Source organism: Rhinichthys klamathensis, unplaced genomic scaffold (assembly GCF_029890125.1).
Source record: "Rhinichthys klamathensis goyatoka isolate OS25496 unplaced genomic scaffold, OSU_Roscu_1.1 h1tg000055l_1, whole genome shotgun sequence".
Lineage (NCBI taxonomy): Eukaryota > Metazoa > Chordata > Actinopteri > Cypriniformes > Leuciscidae > Rhinichthys > Rhinichthys klamathensis.
Window position 1 is genome coordinate 587,543 of NW_026606600.1, and position 15,788 is coordinate 603,330.

Here is a 15,788-nt window from a genome sequence, read left to right on the forward strand (position 1 = left end):
GTGAATTACATGTTTAACCAGCAAGGCTTTAAAGCACATGCAAATAATGAACTTCTGTGAACTACAGTGTCCCGTTCCTCTGCGTTAACATTTGTTGTATGTTGAGACGGAGCTCAGCGCCAGAACTGCAACTGATAAAATGCACGATACTACGATATTTCCTCAAAAGTAGATTGTGGAGACATTTTAATCGTCCACGATCAAAAACCGTGAAATCGTACACCCCTATTTATGGGTTAACATTACATTAAACTGTCAGGTGGTTGGTTTTGACATTGGCTCTCATGAAGCCATTATAACTTTTTAATGACAAATTCAATGTGTACCACTGTAGTTGAGGTCACGAAAAATATTCATGACACAGTTATAATGGCCTTATGACAGCCAATGTCAAAACCAACCACATGACAGTTTAACTTAATTTAATGTCAAGTTGTCATGACAAAGGCACTGACAGGTTATGATGTTATGGTTTATGTCAAGATGTCATAACAAAGACATCTCAAACAATGTCATATTTGCATTCAAAATGTCATTATTGAGCGAAAGACACTTAATGACGGTTGTCATAAACATGCATAAACCCTACTTCATATTCATGACACATGTCATGTCATGGTTATGAAGGTGTCATGTCAGTCTTATGTACACCCCTTCAAGTAAAGTGTTACCCTCCAGTCTCCAGTGTCACATGATCCTTCAGAAATCATTCTAATAATCTGATTTGATGCTCAAGAAACATTTAAAGAAACATGAAAACATGTTTTTCTGGAAACCATGATAAAAAAAATATTTGATTAATGAAAAGTTCAAAAGAACAGAAATTATAATATATAATATAAATATATTATATTCTTTTGAATTATAATATAATAAAGCCCACATGTGCAGTTACTAGACTTGAAACGGCAAATCCCATGTGAAAACGTTCTCTTTCTTTCACTAATTTTTACACCATGTTCATAATTTTCTTTTTTGTGTGTTTCAGTCAAACATTCAGTTCCCTTCAAATGCAAACACCAAGGATAATTCATCATCAGTGAGTGTCCAAAAGTGTAGATATCTTGTAATATATACTAGAGCAAGTTCATGCTAATATTAATCTGAATTACATTACCGACCATATTATGTTAAACTTGCAATCATTATGCAAATGCCAAATGTCAAATACAGTGAAGGTCACTGGAAAGTGTCTTAGCTATAGTACTTTCTACCCAAATGGTGGATGGTTGGATTTACTGTTGTTTAATTTCTCTCTCTTTCTAGACTAAACCTGGTGCCATCCAGCCACTCTCTAGGGTGCGACCCGCTGTGTCTCCAGCCAGTCAGGATGGCCACAGCAGTCCCAACCCTTTCCAGCATGGCCTCTCTCCCATCAGCTCTCAGACCACTGTAAGATCCCTCACCACTGTCTGAACCCTAATGAGGCTCCCCCTTCATCCTCAGTTACCATGCCTAAAGACCAACAGAACGCAACTGTTGTTATATTTTCTCCAAATATATTCCAAGGTGTGATTACCGATGTGCCTATTAAGCCTAACAAACGGTCACACCATAATCCAGGTCAAAGAAACGGGTTGTTTAGAAAACAAAGACATATCAACTTCTCACTGCAAGTAACATTGTGCCTGTTTTCTATCATCAAGACACTTCTTTTGGATTTTTTTTCTTTCCCTAATCACACAAACCACATTGTTTGCACAGCAAGGTTTACACTCGCATTATCTCAGGATACCAGTGTAAACTAAAATATCGTCCAGAGTCGTTTGCCCCAGTCACCATAACCACAGACCTCCCTCATACTATCAATCTCTCTCTTTTCCTCTCCCTCCATCTTTCCACTGACATTGGCGAGTGGGCTGCATGCGGTCTAGCCCTGCATTTTCCTCCTGTGCTCTGCCTTTGCTGCTCTGTCTCTCATTAGCTGTTCCATCCTTTTTGTCCTCTGTCTGTTTCTCTACCCCTCCACCCCTCCGTCTTCGACCCCCCCCCCAACCCCTCGTACAGCCTCGTGCCCCATCCCCTGACACACATGAGGAATACCCCATCAATATCAAGCAGGTATATAAGGCCTTCGCAGCTGTGCCACACTCCCTGGCCGTACTGGAACCCCCACAGGTAGGACAAATGCTCCTCAAGGCTGTGAGCATGTGTGGTTCCCCCGTAATTCAGTGCTTGGTCACCCATACTTCCTGTTTGGGGAGTCTTCCCATTGGAGACTTGTTCCTTTGGGAGCTTGTTTCCTATTTGCTGTTGTTGTGCATGAGTCACTCGTATGGTGCTGTCGAATCCAGGAGTTCATTTCACAGGGTCACTAATGTGCGTCATTCATCTGTCACCTTGGTTGTTTGATGTTCTTGATTTGATATTGTGACTCCTTACAGTGTGTAAAGTGTGTCCTCTCATCCAACAGGACTTGTTTTGTATCAAGTGTGTCTTAACTGAATCATCTTTCCTTTTCACTCTCATTTGTTAGGATCTTTACGCTCCACGGAACAATGTCAGCGCAAAGCAACCGTCACCAGAGGTATTTTTAAAGAGCTGTTTTAAACTGGAATACACTACATGACTTTATCCCTAGTTTTTGCTCCGATTTTTAGTTCTGAAGCATCAGGGCTAGTTGCTAAAAGTCAGTCTTTTCAGATTTTGGCCAGTCTGAGTTTGCACAGATGTCACAATCACGTGTGGACATAGACCGATTTTTTTCAAGCTTCAGACTATCCTCCGTTGTTTAGTGTATGATGCCCTTTTTATTTTAAGTCAGCAAGTGTATGATTCCTGACACATAACCCTTATTTGGTGTGTATTGACTCACCACAACTTAAGAACGCAACATTGTTTGCAAGCGGGATGTTGATATGCTGTACATGATGGCTCTTTCAGCCTGTGCTGAATAATGAGGTGTTTATGGATGAGGGTGATGGTGAGGGCAGTGGTCCTCTCAGCTCTCGTCTCTCCCTCTCATCTGACCGCCGCGAGTACAGGAGCCTGGCAGCCGTGCCACGCCTGTCTCGCCCCTCAATGGAGTCGAAGGTACCCAGCTCGTCTCCAGCAGAACCACTCTGACACTTTGGATGCTTTTGAGCTTGAGAGGTGGTGGTGCAGGTGTATATGTCGCTTCGAACCACAACAATTAACGTAATTCTTGCGTGTCCGAAATGTCAAGAAGCCAGATCATCCGGCAGCATGCATTTCAGTAAAGAATGGGTACGTGTTCGATCGGTGTTCTGCTCTGAATCAAGGCAGTTATTATTGGTGACAAGGCTTCAGGAGAGCAATAATTTGAGTCTTTTTTGCAATGGCAGCAAATTATGCAATCACTGCATCGTCATGGTGGTGGATCAGCAAATATTTGGTACTTTTGTGCAAATTCTTACTTATTGTCTGAATATTTCAGAACATCATGGGAGCTTCTCTTGCATGCCGGATGCATGTGAAATTTGGTTGCATGTAAAGCGTTCTTTATAATTGATCTGAAACTTAAATGTCCATCTCTCTCTCTCTTCTCTCTCTCTCTCTCTCTCTCTCTCTCTCTCTCTCTCTCTCTCTCTCTCCCAGACTCCCCCCTCTTTTGGCAGAGATAGTCCAGAGCAGCGCTCCTTCAGAGACAGACAGAAATATTTTGAGATTGATGTGAAGCAGCAGACACCAGACAAACCTAAACCTCGCATCTCACTTGTGGGAGAAGAGGACCTGAAGAAAATGAAAGAGGAAGAAGGTTTGTGTCTGTGTAGTTGTCAAGTGTACAGTAACTTGAGTTCATGGGTGAATCTTGCTAAATTGTGCGTCATTGACTTTCCTCAGCAAAGCGAATTGAACAGAGTGCACAAGAGTATATGCTGGATGAAGACGAAGAGGATGAGGAGGAAGATCTGGCAAAACAGGTGGCAGATATGAAGGCTCACGGAAAGGTTATACTTGATGGTGTGGAGTACAAGGTGGAGAGCTTGGGAAGTCACAGTTCCCCATCTCCACGGCAGTGTGCCACACCTCCAAGCTATAGTGCCACGCCTCCCAGCCACTGTGGCAGCTCAGGGTGAGCTGCGCTTTTGCGGAATCATTTGCTAGATTTTCATAGTTGCAAAGTTGTTCTCATTAGGTAGTATTTTATCATTGTAATTTTGATTACAGAACACACTCAAAACATCTAAAACTCCCATCCTGATAGCTTTGATGATTAATAATAAAAATGCATTACAAAAATATATACTACCATTTAAAAGTCTGGGGTCGGTAAGATTTTTTTTTAAAATGTTTTTCAAAGAAGCATCTTATGCTCACCAAAGCTACGTTTATTTGATTAAAAATAAAGTATAAACAGTAATATTGTAAAAAAAATATATGAAATAACACAGCTTTTTACAATTTATGGATGTAAAAACTGCGTACTTGGCAACCCTGGCATAGGCTCAAATAGAACCTGTGTTAACGGCGCAATTTTGTAAAACTGTTAAAGTGAGATTGCATTAAATTGTTAATTGTATGCAAGAGACAAACTTCACACACCGTATGAGTTGCAGTCTGATATGTTTCTCTGCCCCCTTTTGATTGGGAGGATACGTCTGTCTTAATCATTGGTTGTTTATCGGTCAATTTCCGATTTTGCAGATAATTGCTTTTATCAGCTAAACAATACATCAGTGCATCCCTAGTAAAGTTGTTGTTTTCGCTCCCCAGTCCTTCCTCTGTCGACGGTAAAGGCGACTCCCAGCGAAATTCAATGGAAGACGGCTTCAGACTGGAGCAGAGACCAAATTCCATGACGGGGTGAATGCTCATTCTCAGAGCTAAACGGTTTGGTGATGTTTCAGGATATTTGAAATGCTTGAACCCAGTGTTTGTCTTAACAGTTTGATCCCAGTTTATCCCGGTGAATCTGTGGCTCCGATTCGGACGGCTAAGGCAGAGCGTAGGCAGCAAGATCGGTTACGCATGCAGAGCCCGGAGCTTGCCGTCGCTATGGACAAGGAGCTGTCGCCTGCTGAAAAACGAGCCCTGGAGGCAGAGAAGAGGGCCATGTGGAGAGCAGCCAGGTATAATGGCCACCGTGAATGATGCGTTATATGAAAATGTATCACATTAGGAGCATTTTGCTCTCTGGTCTCATCCATTCCTCTGTAACGCTGATCTCGAAAGAGCTGTCCACTTGTGGTGCCTTAATCTCATCTTTTTCTCCAGGCATTTAGTAAAAACCTACCCTGTTTCTCATGTCTTCCCCTTGATGAACAGGGCTTTCAAAGACATTTTCACATTGTTCAAATAGATAAAATATACATTATATTTATACACACAGATATACTGTGCATTTGTCTTTGATGGCCCTCAGTTTCAATGTAAACCTCTCCTTCTTAATCTTTACTGTCCATTACAGAGTGTTTCCTTTCATCTGTGCTCCTTCCTCTCTTCCCTTTTTTTTGTATGTTATTGTTTTCTATCCTCTCTACTTTCTTACTTGCTGCTCCCAAGGCCTTATGGTCTAGAGGAGGACGTAAGGCAGTATGAGCAAGACCTGGCTAAGCGGCTCTACCAGTCCCGTGTGAGGGCATCACTAGGCAGTGCTGCAACCCCTCCCAATTCCTGCTCCTCCTCTTCCTGTCAGCCCAGGTCTGCCCTTAACAGCCAGAAAGCATCATGGGGGCTTAGCTCTGATGCTTGTCACTGCTTGGGGTGCTTGGTTCTTGTGGACATTTTATAGTGCATAGTGTGTAACGGATGAAACGTTTTGTTGTGGCTTTTTCTGAACAAATGAACATGCCCTACAAGAACCCACTACTGCTTTTGCACGTGTGCTATTTTATTTATTATTTAGTTTGGTGGCGCACACCCTCTTTCTCTTTGCTCGCTCACTTTTTCCTCCCATCTGTGTATCAGTAAAGGTCCCATGTTGTCCTAATAACATGTTTTTCTTTGCTGTTGTTAAAGTTGCTTGCAGTTATTTTTATTAGAGGTGCACTGATACTAGTTCTAGTCAAGACCTTCATTAAAATGGTCTTCTATATAAAGGAACCATTGATACTTGGCTCCTTCATATAGAAGCTGTGTAACAGTGCAGCATGTAAAAACTTAAAATATTTTTCACATGCAGGCAGATTTCCAATAATCACTTAAATGTGTTTTTTGTTCCACATTGCAAGATATTGTGGCCAAAAACCATCCACTTAGACTAAAAGATTTGACAGTTTTTACAGCTTTTTTTAGGCTATCATGTTTAGGTTTGGCTAAATCTGAAATAATAGCACAATAATATTATGCTGATTCAAAGATTAGAGCTTGGGATTTTGTAATGGTTGTGCATATTATCTGTTAATGGACTTTCTGAGTGCACTATAATGAGACTAAATCGGACTTAACGCATTTTGGCAGAGCATGTGTTCATGGCTTAAAAAAAATAGTTCACTCAAAAATGTAAATGCAGCCATTATTTACTTACCTGCTCACCCTGTGCTAATATAGTCTCATGAACATGCTGTCGTATACAGCAAACCAACGGCCACCAGTCATATGGGATCATCCTGCGATACTTTTGTGGTCACTGTCCAGTGTGTCCACTGCCATTATATGAACAATCTCAAGACCATTTGTTTTAGAAGTTACATAAATATTTAAAAAGTAAAATACATTGTGATCATATAAAGCCGAAGCTAAACAGAATGCTGTTAAAATGACCATATTAATATCCTGTGGCCGGTTGCATAAACCACTTGTTTTTTTTATGTCAGTTTACATAAAAAGGTAGATTGGTATTTGAAAAGTAAGACTGATTAGCTAATAACTAATTGCTTATTGGTCAGATTAGTTCAACTGGTGTCTCAAAGATCTAAATACATTTGAGCTTTGGGTTTGAAAAAGGCTTACATTAGGAGAAACTCTGCAGTTCCACCAACAAATGAGACATAATCGGTGCATCTCTAGTTTGTGATCCTTTCTCATAACCTTTTCACATTTTTGACAGCCTCCATCAAATTTACTTCTGTATTAACCAATCAGTGTGCACAGCACCTCTTCCTCTTTCATCTCTCATCCTGTCCCTCTCCACACACCGTTTGCATTCTTCCTTCACTCTCTGTGCCTCACTGTATCTCACTCTCTTTCCAGGATGAAGTCTCTAGAGCAGGATGCTTTGAAGGCCCAGATGGTCATTGCCAAGTCTAAAGAGGGGAAGAAGCGTGGAACGTTGGATCAGCTGTCGGAGTCACCGTCACCTGCGCCCACACCCTCTCCAACACCAATGGAAGGTGCTGATCTCATTTAAATTGATCTGAACAACAAAACAATGCCGAGCTCTGTTTTCATGCTCTGTTGGGTGATGCTGGTTCATTTTTAACATGCAAATGTGTTACATGTATCCATTGTTGTTTCCTAAACAGATATCAGTCCACGGGCAGTGACTTCACCAGGCAGACTGGTATGAAGCTATTGTTATTTATATTTTACATTTAGTACAGAGCAAACGGCACATTTTGAAGCACCCGTAATGTAGTTGTGACTAATCCCCTTACTAGAATACCAAACATACATTGTTTTACTTTTTATGATAAAAAAAGTCATTCTTTACTCTAACAGTCATGTCCATAGCAAGTAGAACACCATCCATGAACTTTTCCTTTATCTCTTTGTTGCCCTTTCTTCTTCCTTCCTTGTACTTTTACTGCTTCTCACCCTCTTGTCCTTCCCTTTCGTCCATCCTGCCATCTCTCTTTTGCAATGTTAATTTCCCCCTTCTTTCTCTTTCCATCTCTCCACTGCTTATGCCTGTTTGCTGTCCTTTTAGTCCCTGTCAGAAAAGAAGTTTGACTACCGACAATTCGCTGCCATTCCTTCTTCCAAACCCGTTTACGACATTCAGGTATTGCCTGCATGCAAAGCGTCGAGGAGTCCAGCCTGCCCGAACCCTTTGATCCACTCCTGTCCTCCTGGCTTTCCCTGCTTCCCCTGCTCCTCCTCTCCCTGGCCCTTCTGACAACTAGTTCAAAACTATTAATAACTATTCAGGCCCTCTACTCGCCAGCGTGAGCAGCATGGTCATTCGTGTTACTGCAGCTTTAAGCATCATTCTGGATCTTAGTTGTCAGAATAAATTTGGGTTTAGTTTTCGGCTCTAAGGACCATTTCCACTGCTTAAACTCATCCTGTTCTTAATCTACTTACATTGTCAATACCATGTGCTTCTCTTCTGGTTATGCAGATGTAGCGTAGAGGCGGGGCTTACAGATTGGTCCGTGGGCTTTGCGTTAATCCAAAACATGGGATAACATACTAATGCACTAAAAAAGGAAAACAGCATTGCATTGTCCTCTCCCTCCCTCCACTCTGTGTGCGGCCCTGCGCACTCTTTCTCAACAGAGATGAATGTGGCTCTGCCATGTGATGTCACTGGGAGAGACAGTTCCACCGGGGATGCAGGGTGTCATGGGAACAATGGAACGTCGTGTTTCTTGGTGTTTTGGGATCTTTGTTTGAAGGGAAATTGGGCATGTGGGGTGAAGTTAATGTTCCAATACTCTTCCTCTGGTACTGGACCAAAAGACCACCAAATCTGCGAGACTGACAATCTGTCAAACTGGTGTCTAAATTGGTGCCACTAAATTGAAATTAAGTAATGAATGAAGCAATAACGAATGAATGATGCATTTATTTTTGTATGAAGATGCAGCTAACACATTTATGGTGTTGACAACATATTGCTGATTTAGGTCTGCTGAATCTGGATCGTCTTTATTGGATCTTTGAAAGGGATAAATAATGCTTTGATTTGCTAAGCAGGTTTTTGTTTTTTTGTTTTCAAATTTGATTGGTTTGGTGGAGCACAAGTTTTTGTATTATTTACTTGACAAGTTAAGCTGGAACAGTGTGTCTTTAGACTAATTCACAATGTCATGTTTTTGGCCCTCAAATTGTCCTGTGCAGACAAAAGCAGACCCCAAATAGTGTCTGTATAATCAGGCAACTGAAGTCAGTCACTCTAACTCATGGTGTCGTTGAATGGAGCTTTTAACCAGAGTGGCAGATAACAATAGTAATATCAAGAGTTTATATATACGTCTAAGAATTTTATTTTTATTTTCTAAATATTTTTTGTAATAAAGGTTTTTTGTAATGTTTTTATATTATCTCATTTTTATTCTCAAACAGTTCCTGCTGTTTTTTCCCTCTCAGATATGCAGCCAAAACTTTATAACTTGCTTTTTGATTTTTCTCAAAGTTTTGTCTCTCGTTCTCTCCAACCACACAATGCCATTATTTTGTCATAAATGTTACTAGTTATTAAGTGTCTGCCATTTTTAGAAGCTTTAGAAGTGTGTATAAAAGTGATTTTCCATTTTAGGATAAATTACACACATTTCACAAGCTTACAAGGATATACATTACAAACATACATTAATATTTAAAAGATTGTGGCAAGTTGTTTTTAAGAAATCAATACTTTTATTCAGCGAGGCCACATTAAATTGACCAAAAGTGACTGCATCTCAAGAATCTTACGTTTTTCATTTTAAATATGATACAAAATAAAATGCTGTTCTTAACAAGAGACACTGAAGACTGGAGTAATGGCGGCTGACATTTTTTTTTCATATTACTGTTTTTACTGTATTTTTGATCAAATAACGCAGCCTTAGGGAGCATAAGAGACTTATTTCACAAACTTTAAGAATCTTACTGACCTCAAACATTTGAACTTTTGTAGTGTAAGTTGTTCCCTTTTAAAGTTGCCTTTAAAGCCTAGATACATTTGTTTTGTTGGATTATGTAAAAACAGGCCACTCAAAATGCCTCTAGTCGATCCTAATTTACTGCACTCTGGATTCAAGCAAAGCCAAATGCAGGAAGCCTGATAAATCCTTAAATGCTATTTGGTGGCCTTTTGAGACTGCCATGATATGAGTGTTTACTATGTTGTGTTTATGTGAGTTACTGTGTGAAGAAGCACCTTCACCCTGACTGGGATAATTTAATATAGTTCTCTGGGTTATTCGGGGGGCGGGGGGGTGTGAAAAAAACTGATTGGCAACGTGTTTTTGGTGGGGGTGAAGGTTTGTTCAGCATGCCTGTGTTGTGAGATTTTGGAGGGACTGTTGTGTGAAGTTTTAAGCAGACTCTGAAAAGCAGAGCTTAGTATGTTATACGTTTTCTTTCAATTCTTAAAATTATCTGCCCTGAAATGGTCTCTCCAATATCCTTGAAATGCTTGATTTGGGGAAATTTTCAGCATTAGGCCAATCCTTTAACAATTGGATCCTTTAATCGAATTGGATCTTCAACAGAGGAGCATGAGAAGTTTGCAGGCCTTATGGACCTTATTTTAATATAGATGTCCCTCAGTAAGTCTGTCCGCAGCTGTTTAAACCTCAGTTTTGAAGCAGCAGCTCCCCTACAGAAGTGCTTTCTGATCAGGTGAAGGTTAAGCGGCGTCTCCCAGAACAGCTCTGTGGCTCGGATGTCTAGAGTCTGTTGATCCAACCGACCGCTGTGCCGTTCTAAATACCTCATCTTGTCATTTACATTTGTCTTTTTAGACTGAATATTTACACCTAGCATTTTTTAAATTCAGCCAAAAAGAGCTATTCGTGGGAGACACCTGAAAGTTTTACTCTGGTATTTGTCTTTTGGGTAGGAAAGAAAAGATGAGCTGTTGAATTCTTACTGAACTCCGTTTCCTCCTCTTACACTGTCTCTCTCTTGCAGTCCCCTGGTGCAAGTGACGACGTGCGCTTCATGGATGATGCCTCCAGTAACCCAGGTAAGATCCTCAGAGTGAATACAGTCTACTGGGTATCTTTGTGTTCACTAGTACTTGGCTTACAGTTATTGTTCCCTTGACACAGGTGACTTCCTTGGATAAATGCTCTTCTAATATTGGTAGGAGATCTGTTTGTGTGTGAGTGTGTGTGTGTGTGCATATGCATTGGTTTTTGATAAGAAGCCTGCTGTACTGCACTTGTTTATGGGCTAAACTTATCCACCTTTTTTCTAAGCCCCATGATTTGCTTGAATTATGGGAGTAACTTCCATTAAACTGTAAACAAATCAGCGAAAGGTTCGGTCTATGAACGCTTTTTCAAAAACTGGGTACCATGAGATTACATTTTTCTACTCACCCCTCAACCATCGAACATTATAAGGAAATTTAAAAGTTGTAACAAATTACTACAACAGACAAGGAATAACCCCAAAAGTTTGATTTTCCGCAGCAATATTACGAAAGTGTTAAATATCACAGTAGGAGCATTGCGTGATATTTCAAAATGATTTCTATCATTTTGATTGATAATAAATCTTGTATTTACCTGCTTTAGAAACGTTACAGTACACACTGCTAATAGGGATAAAAAGTGAAAAGCATTCGTGTGCATCCACATTTTAAAGCATCCGTATGAAAACAAACCTGGAAAGAAGCTATGTTTCCATCCACACGTTTTTATCCGCATTAAGTGCTATTGAATGAAAAATGCCTTATGGAAACAGTAAAATTCGATTGAATTTCATGAATATCGACTCAAATGAAATACGATCGGTCTCATCGGATTTTATCTTGATCGATATACGGCTTATGCGATAAATGCGGATGGAAACGTTATTATGGTGCAATCCATTTTGCCTAGTAAAACTTTGTTCGCAAATGTTGGCTTGAATGTTGTGCAATTCGGTGAGAAAATGAATGGAAACACCTTAACATGTCTCAAATCAATTCGATATACCAATTTGATCGCAAAACAGCATGTGACGTCATTACGCACAGGTTTTTATCCGCTTTAAAGCCGTTTGATGGAAACACACTTTCACCAGCTTTATTCGCATGAGGTTTTTTACCGAACTTCAGATAATTCGATTGACAAGTGGATGGAAACATGGCTAGAGACTTGAGGATTTGGAGAAAAACAAGAGATTCTTAGTGCATTCCAGTGAATTATTCATGGGATATATGGTAAATTAAATCGGGACAGCAGACCACAAATGACCAGTATGTTGTCTTTTTTCATCCTGTTACAGCAGAATACAAAGAAAAAAATGTAATCAGGAGGAAAAGAATGCAGCGACTGAAAAGAGCTCTTTCCGTACATATTCTCGTTATACCATGTCACATTAAAATTCCAAGTGTTGCGTTATTCTCCTGAAGTCTGAAAATAGCACACAAAGGAAATTTTACAGCTCATTCAGTCAAACTGACAAATAAGCATTATTTATAGGGCAACCTTATGATTTGAAATTATATATTTCCGTATTTTTGAGTGGAACTTCCCCAAACTGGAAGTGCCTTTCATAATCTAAAACGCGGTAGACTTGTTAGGAAAAAGGTGGATAATCTGCAATTTCTTCAAAATTAGCAAGGTTCAGGTGAGCTTTAATTCCTTAACCTGTTTTTGAAGAATCAAGGTTACTTGATTAAGAGTTCTACCAATTTTTCAAAATAGGTGTGTCTGAACCACAACCTGACGACATGAACTGCATGCGAATTCTAGCAATCTGAATGTAATGCCACATGCTGTAGTTTGCCAAAACAGTAACATAAGTCTTATAATAGATGAAGATTTGAACAGCTACCTTCTGTTTGACGTAGTGTGCAACAGCAGTGGTCAACATAACTACTTAGCTGATTTTTTATTGATTTTTTGGCTGAAAACCGATCAGTGGTCCATATTCTATAGTTTAAAATGCTACAAGTACAATAATTGTACAGTATGAAATTGAGATGTTCTTAAGAATACATTTAACAGTTATTGCAGTTCTTAAATGAGCGGTTTAATGTAAAAACGGAAAAAATGCAGGCACTATAAAATTTCCAATATCAAACAACATGTCAGGAATAATGTACATCTAACTTGGTTGTTTTTGCTAAATAATTTTTGCCATAACTAGCTAGATGTACATTATTCCACTTATTACACAGCTGCTTGCCACATGAGTAAATAATTGGATGCAAAATATAGATTTGAGTTTAAATATTTTATTTTCTTACTTGTAAAGCTTCCACAAAGAAAAAGAGTTCCTTGCATGTGGCTTTGAGCTTAGATGAACCAGCAAGTAAAAAAAAAAAAAAACATTTAAGGTATAACAGTCATATTACTTATTTGGTGAAAAGCTGTGTAACAAGTGGTGACGTGGCCATAAATATTGATTTGATATGAAAAAATCGTACCTGTTTATTATCTTACAATCCATTATAGTACAAAACAATCATTCTTGCAACAATACGAACTCTTCAACAATATTACAGTATTTTAATACTAATGTGCTCCAATTTCATTTTCAATAGTCGACAAGTAAGATGCAAGATGTTACCAGCTAAGTTTTAATGAAAGAGAGAGAGCAATATAAGCTCTCTGTTATAGTTTTGCTATTGACGACGGCCATTATTAGGAAATATCATCATGTGGAATGTCACATCTGACAAGTCAGAATCAAGTAGTCCAGAGAGCTGAGTAATAAGATTAAATTCTTTAAAAAAAATCTTTAATATCGACCAATAACCGTTATAGTTCTGATATATTGTGCATCCCTGTTGTGCATAACACAACCCTGCAATATTCCGAAGTCTCTCTGCTGCGGTAAAATACTAATGTGTAACAAACGGAGCAATTCCGAGAGGGTCCTTTCACCATCGGTGCTCGGGCCCTAATTATATTATTTTTTTATTTTATTTTTTTGCAGCTTGCATGTTTTATTACATTTTGAAAAATTGGTGAACCTGTTGTTTGTACATCTAACAGATCTTTCACTGCAAGATTCATTAAAATGGGTGTTAATTTCATAATCAAGAGTTTCATATGCTGTAGAGTACACTTATATATTTTTATCTGTGTGCTTCTAACCTCAATTCCAGTGTCTTGATAAGGCACCCAAATGTCATCAGTGCTCTGCAGGGGTTTTTTCCGCATGGTGTGCAGCTCCGCCTTTCAGCTTATGCATCATCGAATGGCTCTCCTGAATCACTGCTTTGCGGGAGTTTGGGGGTTTAGAACTGAAATCGGATGGTATGGGGCTTAAAGATAATGGGATGGTTTGGAAGTGTAAATAAAAGGCGGCATCAATGTTATTGTTATAAAAGCTGTCATTTGTCAATTCGGAGATGGCAAATTTCTTATTTTCAGTGGTTGAAGGTGCGCTTTACATGTGCAGCGTTAAAGACTTCCTCAAGTCATTTTTTCTGTTGTAGATCCAGAAGTTCCCGTGGCCACCACATCTGCTCTAGAGGAGATGGCTCTCTACAGTAACAAGCGCAAACTACGACAGGGCCGCCGCAGCCTGGAGGCTCCTGTGCCCACGTAACCGTACACTCACACACTAATGCATCTGAACTGTGAAGATAAAACACACATAGTGATCATCATCTCATACTAAAAGATGTACACAGATATTAAACCACTCTTATTTCGGTGCCGACAACACAGGTTGGGAGGTGAGCTGATGGGCTTCTCTTGTCTAGTCTTGCTATGAAAGGTCCAGAGGATGGCTGATTCATTTACCCATTGTACTCAATTTTTCTGTTTCCGTCTGTCACCATTTTAGAAGCAGAATTGTTTTAAGAAATGCTGTGGGGTTTTCTAAACACTTTGAAAACATTCTCTAGAGAATGTTCTGGGTGAAATGTGGAAAGGCAGAAAAGGGGATTTTAAATGTATCCGTGTTCATGTTTTGGGACATTCAGTTTGCAGACAACATACTGCTACCTTCACTGACCATGTAAGCCAGAATTTCACTTTTGTTGTTTTAATTCACTATCAGAAAGAAAAATGCTTTTATTCCTTTTAAATGTAATTTATTAATGTAATATACTGTTTTTAATCTATGGGAATCCAGTACAATAGAGGAACAAATTGAGGCTTTTTGACATGTGTATAAGCTGATTACTTGTTCTTTTGTGATGAGTTTTGGGATTGGTATACATTTTCTTGCACGCAACATTTTAAGATTGAAAACGAGGCCTTGGCATAAAGCTTTATTTCCATTTTATATCCATATCAGTTTCAAAACAGAATTCTCTTTTAAGGTGATGCAAATGAATGTAATATTTTTGAAAGGTTGCGTCTGACCTAATTCAAAGATCTGTTCTAGAATGTGTATGATCATGCCATATCATAAAGACTGACCTACTATATTGAGTAGCGTCATTCGAAACCTTTTAAATCTCTAGTCTTCCTTGACTGGACTAGGAGAGTAAAATGAAGTGGATAATGATTTCCTAAGACTTTTTTTTGTTCCTTTGGTGATCTAAATCACCTAAAATGCGTTCTCCATTTTTTCTACTCCTTGTTCTGGGCCATGTTGTATATCTATAAATTGAATCATTCCCTTTGCTACACTGAGTGACCAGAGTGGAGAATTTCACACTGACAAAACTCAACTCTCCATAAACATTTGGTACCATTTTGGGACTGCGAGGAGGCAATCAAATCATCTGAGAACAGTTGGTCTCTATTAACATCTACAAATCTTTTCTTTCTCTTACTCTGACAGGTGTGTGAAGGTAGTAGGTGTTTTCTAATCTACATTTTAATTAGTTGAACTTATAAAGCCACTAAAAAGCTCATTTTGTGAATAATGTATAAATGCTTTAAAAAAAAAAAAAAGCAGCAAAAATCAGAGTTGAATCTGAGCCTTTCTGCCCCAAGACCAAACTAAAGTCTGGAGGGTGTAGATGATTCTACCAGGGTCTTGACTGACTGAGTCCCTGTGTGTATATTGGTTTATTGCTTATTGCAATTTTAGTGTCAATCCTGTGTGAGGACTAAGACGATATACTTTTATTATTCCTTTAAATAAACATGTTTTATTTCACTGTTCTCAAA

At 39.1% G+C, this 15,788-nt stretch overlaps 1 protein-coding gene across 21 annotated transcripts in view; it reads left to right on the forward strand.

Annotated features, from left to right (window-relative positions):
- scrib (scribble planar cell polarity protein) overlaps nucleotides 1–15,429 on the forward strand; it is a 114,057-nt gene extending 98,628 nt beyond the window's left edge. For 10 of the 21 annotated variants that reach the window (XM_056248396.1, XM_056248397.1, XM_056248398.1 and 7 more), the window contains 15 exons: nucleotides 989–1,039; nucleotides 1,267–1,392; nucleotides 2,008–2,118; nucleotides 2,477–2,527; nucleotides 2,884–3,033; nucleotides 3,559–3,718; nucleotides 3,805–4,036; nucleotides 4,678–4,767; nucleotides 4,851–5,033; nucleotides 5,467–5,604; nucleotides 7,096–7,235; nucleotides 7,368–7,405; nucleotides 7,772–7,846; nucleotides 10,687–10,741; nucleotides 14,156–15,429. In XM_056248396.1, coding sequence (XP_056104371.1) covers nucleotides 989–1,039; nucleotides 1,267–1,392; nucleotides 2,008–2,118; nucleotides 2,477–2,527; nucleotides 2,884–3,033; nucleotides 3,559–3,718; nucleotides 3,805–4,036; nucleotides 4,678–4,767; nucleotides 4,851–5,033; nucleotides 5,467–5,604; nucleotides 7,096–7,235; nucleotides 7,368–7,405; nucleotides 7,772–7,846; nucleotides 10,687–10,741; nucleotides 14,156–14,268 — 1,713 coding nt within the window. In that variant the 3' untranslated portion in view covers nucleotides 14,269–15,429. Of the gene's footprint in view, nucleotides 1–988; nucleotides 1,040–1,266; nucleotides 1,393–2,007; nucleotides 2,119–2,476; nucleotides 2,528–2,883; nucleotides 3,034–3,558; nucleotides 3,719–3,804; nucleotides 4,037–4,677; nucleotides 4,768–4,850; nucleotides 5,034–5,466; nucleotides 5,605–7,095; nucleotides 7,236–7,367; nucleotides 7,406–7,771; nucleotides 7,847–10,686; nucleotides 10,742–10,826; nucleotides 10,861–14,155 lie in introns of all 21 variants that reach the window. The other 11 variants (XM_056248404.1, XM_056248415.1, XM_056248403.1 and 8 more) reach the window with 10 other exon arrangements.
- The last annotated feature ends 359 nt before the right edge of the window (nucleotides 15,430–15,788 follow it).